The sequence below is a fragment of the Oryctolagus cuniculus genome, chromosome 4, assembly GCF_051225735.1.
Source record: "Oryctolagus cuniculus isolate XC-2025 breed Fujian yellow rabbit chromosome 4, ASM5122573v1, whole genome shotgun sequence".
Taxonomy (NCBI): Eukaryota; Metazoa; Chordata; class Mammalia; order Lagomorpha; family Leporidae; genus Oryctolagus; species Oryctolagus cuniculus.
The window spans coordinates 125,142,459-125,160,687 of NC_142870.1; the positions used below are offsets into that span (position 1 = coordinate 125,142,459).

Here is an 18,229-nt window from a genome sequence, read left to right on the forward strand (position 1 = left end):
ATGTCTATTAAGTTTTTACAAGTTCTTTTAACCATTTTCTCATTTGCAAAACAATTGTTTCAAAGAAAGGTAAAATATGTTTTGGAGATGCATGGCATGTCTATTATATTTATGTGCCAGGGCCAGCACTGTGGTGCACTGTGTTAAACTACCACTTCCAAAGCAGGCATCCTATATCAGAGTGCGGATTGGAAACCTGGATACTCTGCTTCTGACCCAGACCCCAGCTAATGTGCCTGGGATGTTAGTGAAAGAATTGGGGCCCCTGCCACTCATGTGAGAAACTAGAATGGAGTTTCTGGATCCTGGCCTAAGCGTAGAACAGACCTGGCTATTGCAGTCATTTAGGAAGTAAACTAGTAGATGGATTTTCTATCTTCCTCTCGCACCATACCCCACCTTTGAAAGAAAATCTCAAAAAAAAAAAAAAAAAATTTGGTGGTAGAGGGGTGTTCCTGTGCCAAATAAGGACAAACTGCAATTGTTTGCTTCTAGAAAAAAAACACTCTAATAAAGAAGAATAATTCTATGTGAAAAAGGTACAGCAGGGGCTGGCACCATGGCATAGCAGGTTAAGTCACCACCTGTGCTACCTGGACCCCATAGAGACATCGGTTTGAATCCTGGCTGCTCCACTTCCTATCCAGCTCCCTGATGATGTGCCTGGAAAAGAAGTGGAAGACTGCCCAAGGGCTTGGGCCCTGTGCCCACATGGGAGACCTGGAAGAAGCTCCTGGCTTCGGCTTGGCCCAGTCCTGGCTGTTGAAGCCGTCTGGAGAGTGAACCAGAGAATGGAAAATCTCTCTCTCTCTTTGCTTCTAACACTGATTTTAAAATAAATATATAAATCATGAAGGAAGGGAGGGAGGGAGGGCGAGGGGAGGGGAGGAAGGACAGCATTAACCAGAAATAGTTGTTAAGGTTTTTGGCACAGTGGTTAAGCTGGCTGCTTAGGATGTCCACATCCCATATAGGAGTTCTGGGTTTTTTGAGTCCTGGCTCTGCTTCCAGGTCCAGCTTCCTGATAATGCATACCCTATGAGGTAGCAGATAATGGATCAAGTACTTGGGTTCCTACTACCCACATGGGAGACCCAGACTGAGTTCTAGGCTCCTGGCTTCAGCCTGGCCTAGCCCCAGCTCCAGACGTTACAGAATTGTGGGAAGGCAGCCAGCAGATGGAAGATGTCTCTCTTTCTGCCTTTCAAATGAATAAACTTTAAATAAATAAGAAAATCTTTTTAAAAAGACATTGTACAGATGTTGGCTGTTTTTCTGACCAGTTCTAAGGGTATAAGCTATTGGAGTTAGTCCTTATATTAAGACTTAGGAAATATTTTTTATACTTTAGAACCTAGCCTCTTGGAACAGAAAGCAAAACAGATTTGTTGTAAACAGATTTCTTCTCTTTTGGGTATTCTACCTAATTTTATGTAATTTCTTTGGATTAAGCACTTTTAGGATGAATAAACAACCTTAACACCTGCATACAACTCTGACCAACAAATCTTATCAACATCAAATATTCATATAGGTTCTTCTAACTGTAAAGTTAAAATTAAGGTAATTTTTTTGAAAGAATTATTTTATTTATTTGAAAGACAGAGTTACAGAGAGAAGTGGAGCCAGAGAGAGAGGTCTTCCATTCCGCTGGTTCACTCCCCAGATGACCACAATGGCCAGAGCTGAGCTTATCGGAAGCCAGGAGTCAAGAGCTTCTTCTGGGTCTCCTATGCGGGTGCAGGGGCCCAAATCTTCTGCCACTTTCCCAGGCCATAGTAGAGAGCTGGTTCAGAAGCGGAGCAGCCGGGACTCAAACCGGAGCCCATATGGGATGGCAGTGCTGTAGGCTGACCTTTAACCTGTTGCGCTACAGCACTGGCCCTGGTGATCTTCTTAACTGAAAGCTTAATCCCTCCTTTCCACCCCTCTCTTTCAAATGGGAACCATGGGAAACTTCTCAAAACCATTCTCTATCTTATTTCCATAGGAATATGCAGTGTTCAAGCAAATCAATAATAAAATATCCCATGACCCAAGCTCAATCTCTTCATAAAAACGATAATGAAAAGTCTACCGGAATCCTTGTTCTTTTATAGCAAACGCTGGTGTTTCCAAGGGGAAGATTTCAGACTGCACAAATAGTTCCCTCACTCTTCGGTCTATGACTTTCCCATACTGAGCACCAGCATCCAAAATGACAACAGCTCCTTCATGGTGGTGGCAGCCATCCTTAAGGTCTCCTCCAGCATTCTCCGCCTGCAAATATTAATACAAAAGAAGATTAGGTCTATTTTTAAAAAATGGTGAACTGCTGCCAGCTCCAAAAAGGCACACTAATGAAAACTTATGATGTTCTGAGTTATCAATTCAAAACATTTATTTCTTTATTCAAAGAACAGCAGAGTTACAGAGGAGAGAGGAAGAGACAGAGGGATAGAAATCTTCCAACCCCTGGTTCACTCCCCCAAATGGCTGCAATGGCCAGGACTGGGCCAGGTCAAAGCCAGGAGCCAGGAGCCTCTGGCAGGTCTGCCACATGGGTACAGGGGCCCAATGATTTGGGCCATCTTCTGCTGTGTTATCAGGCCATTAGCAAGGAGCTGGATTGGAAGCACAGTAGCCGAGACTTGAACCAGTATCCATGTGGGATGCTGGTGTCACAGGCGGAAATTTTACCAGCTATACCACAACACTGGCTCCAAAGCATTTCTTTTAAAGGGAAGACTTTAATACATATCCATACATGGGTACATATAAACTTTTAAATTCAATAAAACTACCACTTATAGACTATGCGATATAATCAACTAGATGTAGAAATACCTTATATGCATTATCTTTGTTTAAAAAAAGACTTATTTATTTGAAAGATCATGGGGGAGTCAGGATGAGGGGGGAATGGCAGTTATCTTCCATCCTTTGGGTTGACTCTCAAATGGCTGCAATAGCTAGGCTGGGCTGGGCTGGGCCACACCAAAGCCAGGAGCCTTGAACTCCATGTGGTCTCCCACATGGGCGGCAAAGGCCCAAACTTTGGCCATCTTTCACTGCTTTCCCAGGCAGGGAAATGGATCGAAGCCCAACAGCCAGGATGAGAACCAGTGCTCTCATACAGGAGTGGCTTAACCTGCCACAATGCCAGCCCCTACATGTATTATCTAGTACTACAATGAATATACAATCCAGCTATGCCAAGATACTGTCCTGGGGCTGGCGCCATGGCTCACTTGGCTAATCTCCGCCTGCAGTGTTGGCATCCCATATGGGTGGCCAGGTTCTAGTCCCGGCTGCTCCTCTTCCAGTCCAGCTCTCTGCTGTGGCACGGGAAGGCAGTGGAAGATGGCCCAAGTGCTTGGGAGCCTGCACCCGTGTGAGAGACCAGGAGGAAGCTTGTGGCTCCTGGCTTCGGATCGGCACAGCACCAGCCATGGCTGCCATTTGGGGGGTGAACCAACGGAAGGAAGATTTTTCTGTCTCTAACTCTGTCAAATAAAAAAAAATTAAAAAAAAAAAAAGATAACATCCTGCTTTATACCTGACACTATTTTTACAGAACCTCCTTTTAATCTCAAAGTGTCCCAGTTTGGATAATAAGTTAGATGGTCACTCTATCTAACCGTCACAGCATTTCCATGAGGGATGTACTTAGGAGGAAGAAACTAAAAAGTTTTCTGCTAGGCTCTATAAGCACAGCCAGATTCACTTGACTTGTTTTTTTCTGTATTATAGTTTGAATATCCCTGATGTGAAATGCTTGAGACCACAAGTATTTATGATTTCACATTTTTATGGGTTTTGCAGTACTTGCACAGACTTTACTATAGCCAACATGAACTTAAGAAGTTTCAGATTTAGAAGCATTTTGTATTTTTGATACTCCACCTGAACCTGAGGAAAATTATACACATGCATCTAATTCATAACATCAGGATTCTCAAAAGGTTTTTAGGTTTTTTAAATTTTATCTCTGTCAAGTATACACTGACAACATTTTTACATAAAGTAACTTAGCAAAATGTAAAATTCTAATACATATGCTTAAATATTTATCTGCAACTGACTTCAAAAAATGCAGAATACCAGTTTGAGTCCCAGATCTCTACTAATACACCTGGGAAAGCTGCAGAAGATGGTCCAAGTTCTTAGGCCCCTTCCACCCATGTGGGAGACCTGGATAGAGCTCCAGGCTTTGGTTTGGCCCAGCCCTGGCCGTAATGGCCAGTTAGGGACCTAATCAGCAAATGAAGATCTCCTCCCACCCCGCCCCGCCCTCCTCCCTTACTGTTTTTCAAATAAATTTTAAAAATTTTTTTAAAAATGCAAAAGTAGGTGGATATGAATAAGATTATCCATGTACTAAAACCCCTGAAATTGGGGGACCAGAAGGTTAAAGGTCTAGTCTCTATTTTGGCAGGCGGGTGGGATGGAGTGGAGGTGGAGGGATGGTTTGTGTGTGCGTGTGTTTGTGTGTGTGTGTGTGTTTTAAATTTTACATAAGTTTTTTTTTTTTTTTTTTGTAAAGAACTTAATTGAGGGGCCAGCGCTATGGCAAAGCACTGCCTGAAGTACTGCCATCCCATATGGGCACAGGTTCGAGTCCCAGCTATTCCAGCTCTCTGCTATGGCCTGGGAAAGTAGTACAAAATGGCCCAAGTCCTTGGGTCCCTGCACCTACATGGGAGACCCAGAAGAAGCTCCTTGCTCTTGGCTTCAGATTGGCCCAGTTCCAGCCGTTGCAGCCATTTGGAGAGTGAACCAGCAGATGGAAGATCTTTCAAATAAATAAAAAAAATCTGCCTTTCATATAAATAAAGAAATCTTAAAAAAAAAAAAAAAACTTAATTGAGATGACAGACAGACTGAGATCCTGTCTGCTTGTTCATTCTCCAAATGCTCACAACAGCTGGGGCAGGCAGGGCCAAGACCAAAAGCCAGAAACCAGGAATGCAATCCAGATCTCACATGTGGGTGGGTGGAATGAATCCAACTACTTTAGCCATCTCTGCTGCCTCCCACGGTTCACATTAGGGAGTGGAGCAGGGTATCAAACGCAGGAACTACGATATGGGATGTCGGTGTCCCAAGTCACATCTTAACCAGTGTACCTAATGCCCACACTCCAAAATGCCTTAAAACAGGTATGCACCCTAAAAATCCACTTAGTGGAAACATACATAACATGATCCCACTTTATTTTGAGTAAAACTGTAACTGTGTACATGTATGTATGCAAAAAAAAATATGGGATGATATACACCAAAATATTACATAGGTTGTATGTGAATGATGGAACCAGAGGTAATTTTAAAATTTTTTTCTTCCTGGGGCAGGCTTTGTGGCATAGCAGGTAAAGCCACTGCCTGTGATACTCACCAGCATCCCATATGGGCATTCATTTGTATCCTGGCTGCTCCACTTCTGATCTAGCTCCCTGCTAATGGTCTGGGAAAGCAGAAGATGGTCCTAGTGTTTGGGCCCTTGCTCCCCACATGGGAGACCTAGAAGAAGCTCCTGGAGCCTGGCCTGGCCATTGTGGCAATCTGCAGAGTGAATCAGCAGATGGAAGATATCTCTCTGTGTCTCTACCTCTCTGTAACTCTTTCAAATAAATAAATAAATCTTAAAAAAAAAAAAAAACACTCAACATCCCTCCCAAACTCTGCCCATCAAAGAAATCTTAAAATTTTTCCTTCTTTATGCTCTTTAGTATCTTCTAAATGTTTACAACAAACATTTTTGGGAGGTTTTCCCCCTTCAGCTGTAAAATTTGTACATAAAAAGAAGCTTAAGTAAGTCTTTTAGCCACTTGTGTAACCATTTCCACTCCTCTTCCCTTCTCTCCCCTACCACACCACTATCTCCTTTGTAAGTCACAATCACCTACAGAAGATATTTATGTGAGGATCTAATAAACCAGAAAGAATTGCTCAGGTTCACAAAAATGGAAGATTTTAGTCATGTCAATATTCAACAATGTAGAACCATCAGAGACAAGCTTTATCCTTTTAGACCTTTACCCCTAGTGTATAAACACACATGCCCCTGATCTATTATAAAGTGTGTTTGAAAGACAACTATATTACTGTGTAAAGTTCTCAAACTCAGCAGTTCCTTTACCATCAACACGATTTTTTTTAACCAAATCTATCTAGTTCATTTATTTACATTTTCCTTTTATTTTTGAAAGGCGGACAGAAAGAGATCTTCCATCTGCTGGTTTGCTTCCCCAAATGCCTACGGCAGCCAGATGCAAGTCAGTGGCCAATAACTCAATCCAAATTGGTGTTTGGGTCTCTGCTACTTGAGTCATCACCTGCTGCATTCCAGGGCACACATTAGCACAAAGCTGGAATTAGGAGCAGAGGAAGGACTTGAACCCAGCACTTTGACATGTTGATACAGGCATCGCCAAGTGGGTTAATATAAGCGAGGCAAGAAGCTAGTGAGGGGAGAAAAACTGAAAGAAATGTCAGCAATCTCCTTGTAGGAGCCAGGACTGCTAAAACTCCACTCCTCTTTCATGCTGATCCAACATGGCTACAGGCTTGCCACATGTGCATCCCATGAGGCACCTGAGCCTCACTTCCTCATAATGCACGGTTTTCTATGACAACATGTGCTGAGCTCCCTGTGGAGAAGTTATGGTCACCACCTACACTGAAGCCCCATCCAAACTCCACACTATTTGTACATTTAATTAGGGCAACACACCCTGGCCAAGAAAGGGGCAACCTGAACTTAGAAGGGCTCAGCAGCAGCAGCTGCCACTCTTTCATCATGGAAAAGAGTTTGCCCAAATTCAGGTCTGAATGTGTATTACCCGTTTAAATAAATCCTGTTTTCAATTTTTTTTTTTTTTTTTTTTTTTTTTTACAGGCAGAGTGGACAGTGAGAGAGAGAGACAGAGAGAAAGGTCTTCCTTTTTCCATGTGTTCGCTGCGCCGATCTGAAGCCAGGAGCCAGGTGCTTCTCCTGGTCTCCCATGCGGGTGCAGGGCCCAAGCACTTGGGCCATCCTCCACTGCCCTCCCGGGCCACAGCAGAGAGCTGGACTAGAAGAGGAGCAACCAGGACAGAATCCGGTGCCCCAACCGGGACTAGAACCCAGGGTGCCAGCACCGCAGGCGGAGGATTAGCCTATTGAGCTGCTGCACCGGCCATGTTCTCATTCTTGTACCTTATTTATGTCTCTGCTTTGAATTAGTCTCTTATGTAGAGACAAAAACTTGGTATAAATCCAACTGGGGAGGATGTTTCCCACAACAGTATCTTTTTTTAAAGATAAAGAGGGAGAGACAGAGAGACATCATCCATTTGGTAGTTCACTCCCCACATGGCTGCAACACTTGGGGTTGGGCCAGGCCAAAGCCAGGAGCTTAGAACTCCATCTGCATCTCCTACATGGGTGACAGGAGTCCAAGTATTTGGGCCATCTTCCAGTGCCTTCCCAGATTAGTAGGGAGCTGGATCAGAAGCAGAGAAACCAGGACTCAAACCTGTGCTCCAATGGGATGCCCATGTTGTTGCAGGCAGCAGCTTATTTAACCTGCTGTACCACACTGGCCCCACAACAAGGTCTTAACTGCTGTGCCAAACACCTGCCCCTCACTTTTCTTTTTTTTTAACATCACAGGCAGTGTTCTTGTTTCTCATAGCTATGATATGCATAAATTTCAAGTATCAGAGTTTACACCAAGGTTTAGTTAACACCGATTCCCTAAGGTCATAGTTCAAATTTGAGCTATGTATTAATTATGAATAACTGCATAAAGAACAAACTTCACCAAATGGATGATGTCTTTTTCACAAACTTCACAAACAAACCATTAAATATCTTTTAAAAATATACTGTTTTGGGAAACATCCTTCCCAGTTGGATTTATTCCAAGTTTTTGTCTATACTTAAGAGACTAATTCAAAGCAGACATAAATAAGGTACAAGAATGAGAGCAGGATTTATTTAAACAGGTAATACACATTCAGACCCGAATGTGAGCCAGTTCTGCAGTCCACAAACCATCACTTAGGTAACAGATTAACACCATGATCAGGGACCAATACAGTTCCTTACTTCAGAGTCTGCTGGTGACTGGTCACTATACTACAAATAGCCACGAACACAGTTGTGGTAGCTTTGCAAACCTAGAGGATAGCCGGCGCCGCGGCTCACTAGGCTAATCCCCCGCCTTGCAGTGCCGGCACACCGGGTTCTAGTCCCGGTCGGGGCGCCGGATTCTGTCCCGGTTGCCCCTCTTCCAGGCCAGCTCTCTGCTGTGGCCAGGGAGTGCAGTGGAGGATGGCCCAAGTCCTTGGGCCCTGTACCCCATGGGAGACCAGGAGAAGCACCTGGCTCCTGCCATCGGATCAGCGCGGTGAACCAACGGCAAAGGAAGACCTTTCTGTCTCTCTCACTGTCCACTGTGCCTGTCAAAAAATAAAAAAATAAAAACCTAGAGGACATTTCACAAATATCGATCATCTCATGAGGAGACGGGCCAACAAAGATGAAAATACAGCAGGGAAATGAAAAATGATCAGGCTGGAAGTGAAATTCAAGTCCTACGCAAATAGAAGGAATGGAAGACTAGCAATGTATATAGACACTGATGGGATTTGAGAGCCTCTAGATATGCAAACAGAGAAATTTAACATCAGCAAGTGGTTGTGATGAAAAGAATGAGGCCATAATAAAGGATGTAAATAAAGGAAAATAATTCTCATTAAAGAAATTCTTGATGATATTTCATGAAGTTAAAAGTATGAAGTAATGGAAGTGACTAACAGAAAAAAGTGAAGGAAAACACTGCTCAGAAATAATTTTTAACAAAAAAAAAATTTAATTCAATACTACTAAGTTTTAAGTTTTACAATACTGAAGTTTTACCATTGTAACCCAAATTCTCTGTTATCCTGTTCTTCTACTTGCCCCTTAAAATTTCTTAACATAAAAAAAAAGTTGGAGGCCAGCATTGTGGCACAGCTGGTAAAGCTGTCACCTGCATTCACGGCATCCCACACAGGAGCCAGTTCAAGTCCCAGCTGCTCCACTTCTGATCCAGCTCTCTGCTATGGCCTGGGAAAGCAGTGGAAGATGGCCCAAATCCTTGGGCCCCTGAACACATATGGGAGACCTGGAAGAAGCTCCTGGCTTTGGATCAGCACAGCTCTGGCCATTGTGGCCTCTTGGAAGTGAACCAGAGGATGGAAGACCTCTCTCTGCCTCTGCCTCTCTGTAACTCTGCCTTTCAAATAAATAAATCTTTAAAAAAAAAAAAAAAATGGAAGTATGGTATAATGAATGTCACTTTTCATCTAAATTCAACTATCAGTAACATTGCCATATCTGCTCTATTTCCATTTAATATACTTTTTTGCCTTAACTACTGGAAAGTAAATTGTATACATTACGTTCCCCCACCCCAAAAACTTTTTACCGTGCATCTTCTGCAAACAGGGACATTCTCCGACATAACTACAATACCACTATCACACTCATAGTTATCTATACACAAATTTCCCTAGTTGCTGTAAAAACAGTATTTTGGTTTACTAAAAAAACTCCATAACCCTAGCCATCATACTGCATACATGCTGCCATGTCACTGTCTCCTTTAGTCTAAACTGCTCACCTCCTTATTTAGCTTTTTGACTTTTTATGACACTGACAATTTTAAAAGTTCATACCAGCTTTTTGTAGAATGCCCCATAGCAAGGACCTCTTGGCTGTGTCATCAGACTCTAGATAAAGTACCTTACAATTCTACCTTGGTGAAGTTACTATGCCTTTCTGCTGTGGTACAATGGCAAGGGCACAATGTCCCTTTATTCCATTATTGATGATACTGAGTTTGATCCCTTGGATATCAAGCCAGTGTGCTTAAAGGAAAAAGTCTAACTCAAATCTTTCCTCTGCCTAAAACCCTACAATGACTTCACCTTGGAATACAGTTAAGTCCAGAAGTAATTTCTAAGATCCATGTAGCCCAGGGCCTAGTCTTTAGTCTAAACTTTTTTTTTTTTAATTCTCTATGGTTCGGGGCCGGTGCTGTGGCAAAAGCCACAGCCTGCAGTGCCTGTGAGAGGAATCAGACAGGTTAATAGGCAGTCAGGTTGGTCCCAGTGGAAATTTAGGATGCAAAATGCTTTTTCCCCTAAAAGTTATCTTTACCCCTCGGCAAATATGACTACAGATCAGGTCTTTTGATGAGTTTTGTCCTTGCCGGGTAAGTGAATGTTGTCTTTCAAGTTTTTTTCTTCCCCAAAATTGTGCTTCAAAGTCCCAGTACCATAAACACCTTAGGGTTTTGCCTCTGACGGAGCCCCCCTCCTGGCCACTCTAGCAAGAGGTCTCTGAGTTAAATAAACATTGCTTTTAAATAGATTTTGTTTTTCTCTTTACTTTGTCTACTTGGAATTCTTCTTCCATGTGAGACAAAGCACCCAGGTAATCTTTTCTCTGGCCTAGGAAAGCAGTGGAAGACGTCCCAGGTCCTTGGGCCCCTGCACCCACGTGGGAGACCCAGAAAAAGCTCCTGGCTTCGAATCGTTCCAGCTCCGGCCATTGTGGCCATTTGGGAAGTGAACCAACCAGAGGATGGAAGATCTCTTTCTCTCTGCCTCTGCCCCTCTGTAACTCTGCCTTTCAAATAAATAATTAAATCTTTAAAAAAAAAAAATTCTCCATGGCTCTACAGTGATATGCTGTCCTCTGACTGAAATATCCCAAAAAGTGGGAGGAAAAAAAAAATCTTTGAAATCACAGTATGTCTTAAAATCTCGGCTAGCCCAATAACTCAGCTAGCACTGCCATGGTCATAGTCAACTATACTGAATTACTAACAGCTTGAGAAAAACACTTCCTCAAGGAAGAGAGTTTCCCAGGGTGTTTGGGGAATCAATCTATTTCCCTCTCTCTCTCTCTCTTTTTTTTTTTTTTTTTTTTTTTTTTTTTGTCAAGGCTTACTTATGTATTTTAAAGTTACACATACACACACACACACACACACACACAGGAATAGACAGAAAAACCCATTTTTCATCTGCTGATTTACTCCCCAAATGGCTGCAGTAGCCAGGGATGGGCCAGGTCAAAGCCAGAAGCTCCATATGGGTCGCCCATATGGGTGGTAGGGGCCCGAGCACTTAAGCCATCTTTTGCTGCTTTCTCAGGCTTATTAGCAGGGAGCTGCATCCAGAGTAGAACAGCCTAGACTCGAACCAAAACTCATATGGGATGCTAGTATTACAATCTGCAGCTTAACCCACTGAGCCACAGTGCCTACCCTGGAGAATTTCTCTTAAAGCAGAAAGATGTGCTAAGGCTTCAGGGAAAGAAATACAGGCAAGCTTAGCTAAGTCATCTGGAACAGACACTCCAGTTTCAAATGATTCACCGAGTATGTCATTTCCCTATGCAGTCTATGAACAGTTGAATAACATTACCCAGGAAAGTACAATGGCTTATTATTCCTACTGTTATGAATGGACAATTTTAATCCCTTAACATTGAATCAGCAAGACACTTAGAAACACATTAGAAGGACAAATGAATCCTGGTTATTATCTGAAAAACTTCCGTTGACATGGTCTGGTAAGATGAAGGCAGTGCTGGCGTCAAACTTGCAAAATGACTTGTCAGTAGCCTAGGGGAAAACCCAGAAATAACTGAACACTCTAAGAAACACTGGAATTCCTCTATTCTTAAACTTCTTATGAGTTGTTATTCCTCTGAAAGGTAAAGAGAGATCCTCCTTTTGTCAGCTCACTCCTCTAATGTCTACAAAGGCCAAAGCTGGGCCAAGACCAAAGCCAGGAACTTAGGAGCCAGGAACTCAGTATGGGTCTCCTACATGGGCAGCAAGGACTCAAGTACTTAAGTCACCACCTGCTGCCCCCTCGGACGCACATCAACAGAAGCTGGAATTGGAAACTGAGCTGGGACTTGAACCCAGACACTTTGATATGAGACATGAGTGTCCCAAACATTATCTCAACAGTTACATCAAATGTCTACCCCCATCAAAATTCTTAATGGCATAGAAGATGAGCAAACAGGGACAGTTCAACTGAAGTCAAAAAATTATTCAGAAGAGTGATACTAAACAGTAAGAAGGTTTAGAAATACCAAAACTAATTTATTTTACTTTTTAAAATTTATATATATGTAGGACCAGCAATGTGGCTCAGATTAAAGCTGTAGACTGCAGCACCAGCCTCCTCTATGGGTGCCTGTTCAAGTCATGGCTGCTCCACTTCTGATCCAACTCCCTGCTAATAATGCCTGGGAAAGCAATAAAAAATGGCCCAAGTGTTTGGCCCCTGCACCCATGTGGGAGACTTGGAAGAAGTCCCGGGATCCTGACTTCAGCCCAGTGCAGTCCTGGCTGTTGTGGCCACTTGGGGAGTAAACCAGCAGACGGAAGATCTCTCTCTCTCTCTCTCTCTCTCTCTTTCTCTGTGTGTGTCTCTCATCTCTCTAACTCTGCCTTTCAAATAATCTTTTTTAAAAAATTGAATACTATTAAAAAATTTACATACGTGGTACAACTCTTAATAATGCTTAAATACATATAAATCTATTTTCATCTATAAGTATGTATTATATATATAAAATTCCAAGTATAGAAAACATTTATACCATTGTTCACTTAAGTAACAGATGTATAAAATGCCTTTAGGAGATGTTTATACCTGAGAAAAATCTAGAATCATGAGACACCTCTAACACAATAATATACCAGATCTACATTTGGTCATCTAAGCAATGCTAACCAATCATCAACTGTTTGATGCTGCCTAAATTATGACTACTTTCATCCTCTCAGTCTTAAAATTTTACCTGTTTGTAAATATCAAGTATTTTAAACAAAAATTTTGATCACTTAGTCTTTTTTTTTTTTGGACAGGCAGAGTGGACAGTGAGAGAGAGAGACAGAGAGAAAGGTCTTCCTTTTGCCATTGGTTCAGCCTCCAATGGCCACCATGGCCGGCGCGCTGCGGCCGGCGCACCGCGCTGATCCGAAGCCAGGAGTCAGGTGCTTCTCCTGGTCTCCCATGCGGGTCCAGGGCCCAAGCACTTGAGCCATCCTCCACTGCACTCCCTGGCCACAGCAGAGAGCTGGCCTGGAAGAGGGGCAACTGGGACAGAATCCGATGCCCCGACCAGGACTAGAACCCGGTATGCCAGCGCCGCAAGGCGGAGGATTAGCCTATTGAGCCACAGCGCCGGCCTCTGATTTCATTTTTTTCTAACTCCTTTAATCTCCCTATGCAGCACATGGCTTCTAGGGGGAATTCCTTCAACAAAATACTGTTTTTAAGTTTTCACTGTTCAACACATTTGGGAAATATAAGTCTCCAGTGAATTACAGTTTTGTATTAGCCTTTCACTGTTCTTGGTGGGTAAGGTCATACACTGAGAAAACTTTTCCATAATGAGATTTCAAGCTCAAAGGTACTAATTAAATATTCCTATTTAGTTCTACATTTTAAGAGACAAACCCACCATCAAGCTCCATATTATTTCCAATTATTTCTCCTCCTTAACCAAAATGTACATTTAATGAGAGTTTCATCTTTTAAGTAATCAATCATGTGTCTTAGTTTCTCAAGGTCATCCAAACTCTTTTCCATCTTATCTGTAAGGTGCCAAAAGCTCTTTTCAAATTCATGTGGGCTCCATTCCTGAGAATAACACAGTCTGAATTACTATCAATTAATTAAAAAGCAGCTGTAGCACAGCAGGTTAAGCAGCAGCTTGGGACACCCACATCCTATGTGGAATGCCAGTTAAATTCCAGCTACTCTACTTCTGATCCAGCTGCCTGCTGAGGCATCCTGGGAAGTGGCAGAATGATGGCTCTAGTACTTAGGCCCCTGACACCCAAAAGGGAGACCTGGATGGAGCTTTCGGCTCCTGGCTTCAGCAGGCCCAGCCCTGCCTGTTGTGGCCATTTGGGGAGTAAAATGGCAGGTAGGAGATTCTCTCTCTCTCCACTTTTTAAGTACATGAAAACAAAAGCAGTTTGGCTTTGACTCAGATACTACTGCTAGCACCATTTGAAGAAAGCCCGATCTGCCTACATACACACCCTAACCATGGAATTGGCTGAGAAATTTTCTATCTTCTCAGGTAAACCAAATATAGTTGTAACAGATGTAAATCTATACATTAACACTGTGTAAGAAAATAAAATGACAAGGCCGGCGCCATGGCTCACTAGGCTAATCCTCCACCTGTGGCGCCAGCACACTGGGTTCTAGTCCCGGTTGCTCCTCTTCTAGTCCAGCTCTCTGCTGTAACCCAGGAGTGCAATAGAGGATGGCCCAAGTGCTTGGGCCCTGCACCTGCATGGGAGACCAGGAGGAAGCACCTGGCTCCTGGCTTCGGATTGGCGCAGCACACCAGCCGTAGTGGCCATTTGGGGGGGTGAACCAACAGAAGGAAGACCTTTCTGTCTCTCTTTCACTGTCTAATCTGCCTGTCAAAAATAAATAAAATAAAATGACAACTCAAAAATGGCTAACTTGAGAAGAAATAAAGTTTGTCTAGGGCCAGTTTCAAATCCAATTTTTAAATATTTAGAAATCAACAACTGGTTTTCCCCCGAATATCAATTATCCCAAAACATGTGTTTCCAGAAAGTGAAGGCAACACTATTTTGTTGACAAAATAAACATATGTAACCAATCATAAATTAAATAACTAAAAATTTTGCACTGCTGGTTAAAACTGAAGTACACTGTACTTTGTCTCATGATTGCTACATTCCTAAAAGCTTTACCACAGCTAACTTTTCTATTTAATAATAAGCAGCACTAGGCAACTAAGGAACAAGGTTACGACTGGGTAAATTATAACCACTGTCAATCTGCTGATTTCTAGAAGTTGTAAACACACACACACACAAACAAAAAAGGCTAAACATTCAGTAACAACTGCTGTCATACTATAAATTATCAGGAGGGAAAGTTCAGTCTGATAACTTTTGCTCGGTTAAATTCCTCAGGTTTTTTTCTTATAGTAACCTCAGCTGTCCTGATTCTGCACTGCTACTGTGACTGATAACTGTTTTTGCACACATGTATACAGCCTGTTCGCATGAACAAGGACCAAAGTTTCCTTGCAAAGAAGCAGAAAAATTCAGTATTCACTTTCTCTCTCATTTGTTACCATACTGTCAATGTTCTAAAGATGAAAGCCAGAGTTACAAAGAGGCAGAGACACAGGGCAGGGTGGGAAGTGGGGGTCTTCCATCCTCTGGTTGACTCCGTAGAATGGCTGCAAGGGCGAGTTTGCGCTGATTTGGAGCCAGGAGCTTCTTCCAGGTCTCCCATGCAGGTGCAGGATCCCAAGGACTTGGGCCATCTTCCACTGCTTTCCTGGGCCATAGCCGAAAGCTAGATTGGAGTGGAGCAGCCAGTGCCCATATGGTTTGCCCACTACTACACAGCCCCAGCCCGAGAAAGAGAAGTCTTCCATCAAGCTCCCTGCTAATAACCTGGGAAAAGCACTGGAAGATGCTTGGGCCCCTCACACCCAAATGGGAGACCTTTATGGGGCCAGTGCTCTGGTGTAGCGGGTAAAGCTGCCACCTGCAGTGCCCCCATCCCATATAAGCGCTGGTTCAAGTCCCGGCTGCTCCTTCTGATCCAGCTCTCTGCTATGGCCTGGGATAGCAGTAGAAGATGGCCCAAGTCCGTGGGCCCCTGCACCCACATGGGAGACCTGGAAGAAGCTCCTGGCTTCGGAATGGCGCAGCTGCAGTCGTTGAGGCCATGTAGGGAGTGAATTAGCACATGGAAAACCTCTTTCTCTCTCTGCTTCTGCCTCTCTGTAACTCTGCCTTTTAAATAAATAAATCTTTAAAAAATAAAATTTATTTTACTACACCAAGGTTTATCTCTTCTAGGCATTAGATAATTTATTATTATCACCTAAATACTGGAAACTGTAAACTAGCAAAATCTATTAGGGGCTTATCCTCTGAACCAATTCAATTCCAGGTATCTATTGAAGAGAAATGAAAAATCTATGCCCACAAGAAATGGAAACAATCCAAATGGCCATCAATACGTGAATGGATAAGCAAATTCTGGCATACAAATACACTGAAGTACCACTCAATAAAAGAGAACTACTGATATGCACAACATGGATAAACCAAAATGTCTATGCTAAGCCAAAGATGCCAAAATCACTGAATGATTCCACTTACACAACGTTCAAAACCATGCAAATCTAATCCATGATTACTGAAATCAGAATAGCTATTGCTGCTAAAGTATTGAATGCCAAGGGTCATAGGGAATTTCAAGAATGATGGAGTTCCTTATCTTGATTGGGGTGGTCAGGTATTTTTGTCAAAATTCAAACTGTAAACTTAAAAGATCTGTGTGCTGGAGCCGGCACCGTGACACAGTAGGCTAAACCTCTGCCTGTATCACCGGCATCCCACATGGATGCTGGTTCCTGTCCCGGCTGTTTCTCTTCTGATCCAGCTCCCTGCTACACCCTGGGAAAACAGTGGAAGATGACCCAAGTCTTTGGGCCCCTGTACCTTGTGGGAAGACCAGGAGAAAGCTCCTGGCTCCTGGTTCAGCTCTGGCCATTGAGGCTATTTGGGAAGCGAACCAGCAGATGGAAGACTTCTCTTTCTCGGGCTGGGGCTGTGGAGCAGTGGGCAAACCATATGGGCACTGGCTGCTCCACTCCGATCTAGCTTTCGGCTATGGCCCAGGAAAGCAGTGGAAGATGGCCCAAGTCCTTGGGATCCTGCACCTGCATGGGAGACCTGGAAGAAGCTCCTGGCTCCAAATCAGCGCAAACTCGCCCTTGCAGCCATTCTACGGAGTCAACCAGAGGATGGAAGACCCCCACTTCCCACCCTGCCCTGTGTCTCTGCCTCTTTGTAACTCTGGCTTTCAAATAAATAAATTAAAAAAAAAAAAATCTGTGTACTTCACTTCTGAAAACTTCATCTCAATAAAAACAGACAAGGGACCACCACCCTGCAGTGCCAGCATCCTATATGGGTGCTGGTTCAAGTCCCGGCTGCTCCACTTCCAATCCAGCTCTCTGCTATGGCCTGGGATAGCAGTAGAAAATGGTCCAAGTCCCTGGGTCCCTGCACCCGCATAGGAGACCCAGAAGAAGCTCCTGGCTCCTGGCTTCGGATCAGCCCAGCTCTGGCTGTTGAGGCCATTTGGGGAGTAGACCAGCAGTTGGAAGACCTCTCTGTCCCTCCTTCTCTCTGTGTAACTCTTTCAAATAAATAAATCTTGAAAACAAAAAAGACAAAACACAACACCTACCCGTAAGCTTCCTCAAAATATCACCTGTGGCGTAGCAGGTAAAGCCACTGTAAAGTGCAGGTAAAGCCTATAGTGCCCCATCGCATATGGGTGCTGGTTCAAGTCCCAGCTGCTCCACTTCTGATCCAGCTCTCTACTACAGCCTGGAAAACAGTGGAGGATGGCCCAAGTCTTGTGCCCCTGCAACCATGTGGGAGACCTGGAAGAAGCTCCTGTCTCTTAGGTTTGGGTCAGCCCAGCTCCGGCCATTGAGGCCATTTGGGGAGTGATGAGCGGATGGAAGACTCTCTGGCCCTCTGTAATTCTGTCTCTCAAATAATCTTAAAAAAAAAAAAAAAAAAAAAAAACAAAAAAAAAACGTATCTCCACAAACCAAAAGATACTGCCACAATGAGCTTCTACTACCTTCAGCCTTCAGAAGCACTGGACGGTTAAATGGTCAACCTCTGCCATGGTGTCAATAACAAGGCCAACACAAATCTAAGAGTCAGTTATAAAACCCCTTCTCTATCAGGTTACACTCACTTTTAACTGAAAAAATTAATCATTATCAGGTTATACTCACTTTTAACTGAAAAATTAATCGTCTATTAAACCCTTATACTTTATCTTTAATAATTTTCAATGTAAGTCAAGCTACAGACACTCGAAGTATTCCAATTACCTTTAACTTCTCAGCCTACTGCCCTGTCATATAACCTATTTCACCCATTCAGACGTCAGAGCATAAAACACAATTCACAGTTCATTATAATAAAGCAGCAATATGAACAAAGTCACATCACAAACTGATTACCTAAAGCAAATACAGGAAAAATGAAATCATAACTCACTCTTATTAGGCCACCACTGTCCTAATATCAAAGATCAGAAGAAAACTACAAGTGAGTAACTTACAAACACAAATGTAAAAC

The 18,229-nt window shown here is 43.1% G+C and overlaps 1 protein-coding gene across 2 annotated transcripts in view; it reads right to left on the minus strand.

The window, feature by feature from the left end:
* GMPS (guanosine monophosphate synthase) overlaps positions 1-18,229 on the minus strand; it is a 100,654-nt gene that overhangs the window by 44,959 nt on the left and 37,466 nt on the right. For both annotated transcript variants that reach the window (XM_008266378.5, XM_008266379.5), the window contains exon 2: positions 2,078-2,259. In XM_008266378.5, the coding sequence (XP_008264600.1) occupies positions 2,078-2,259 (182 nt within the window). The remainder of the gene's footprint in view (positions 1-2,077; positions 2,260-18,229) is intronic.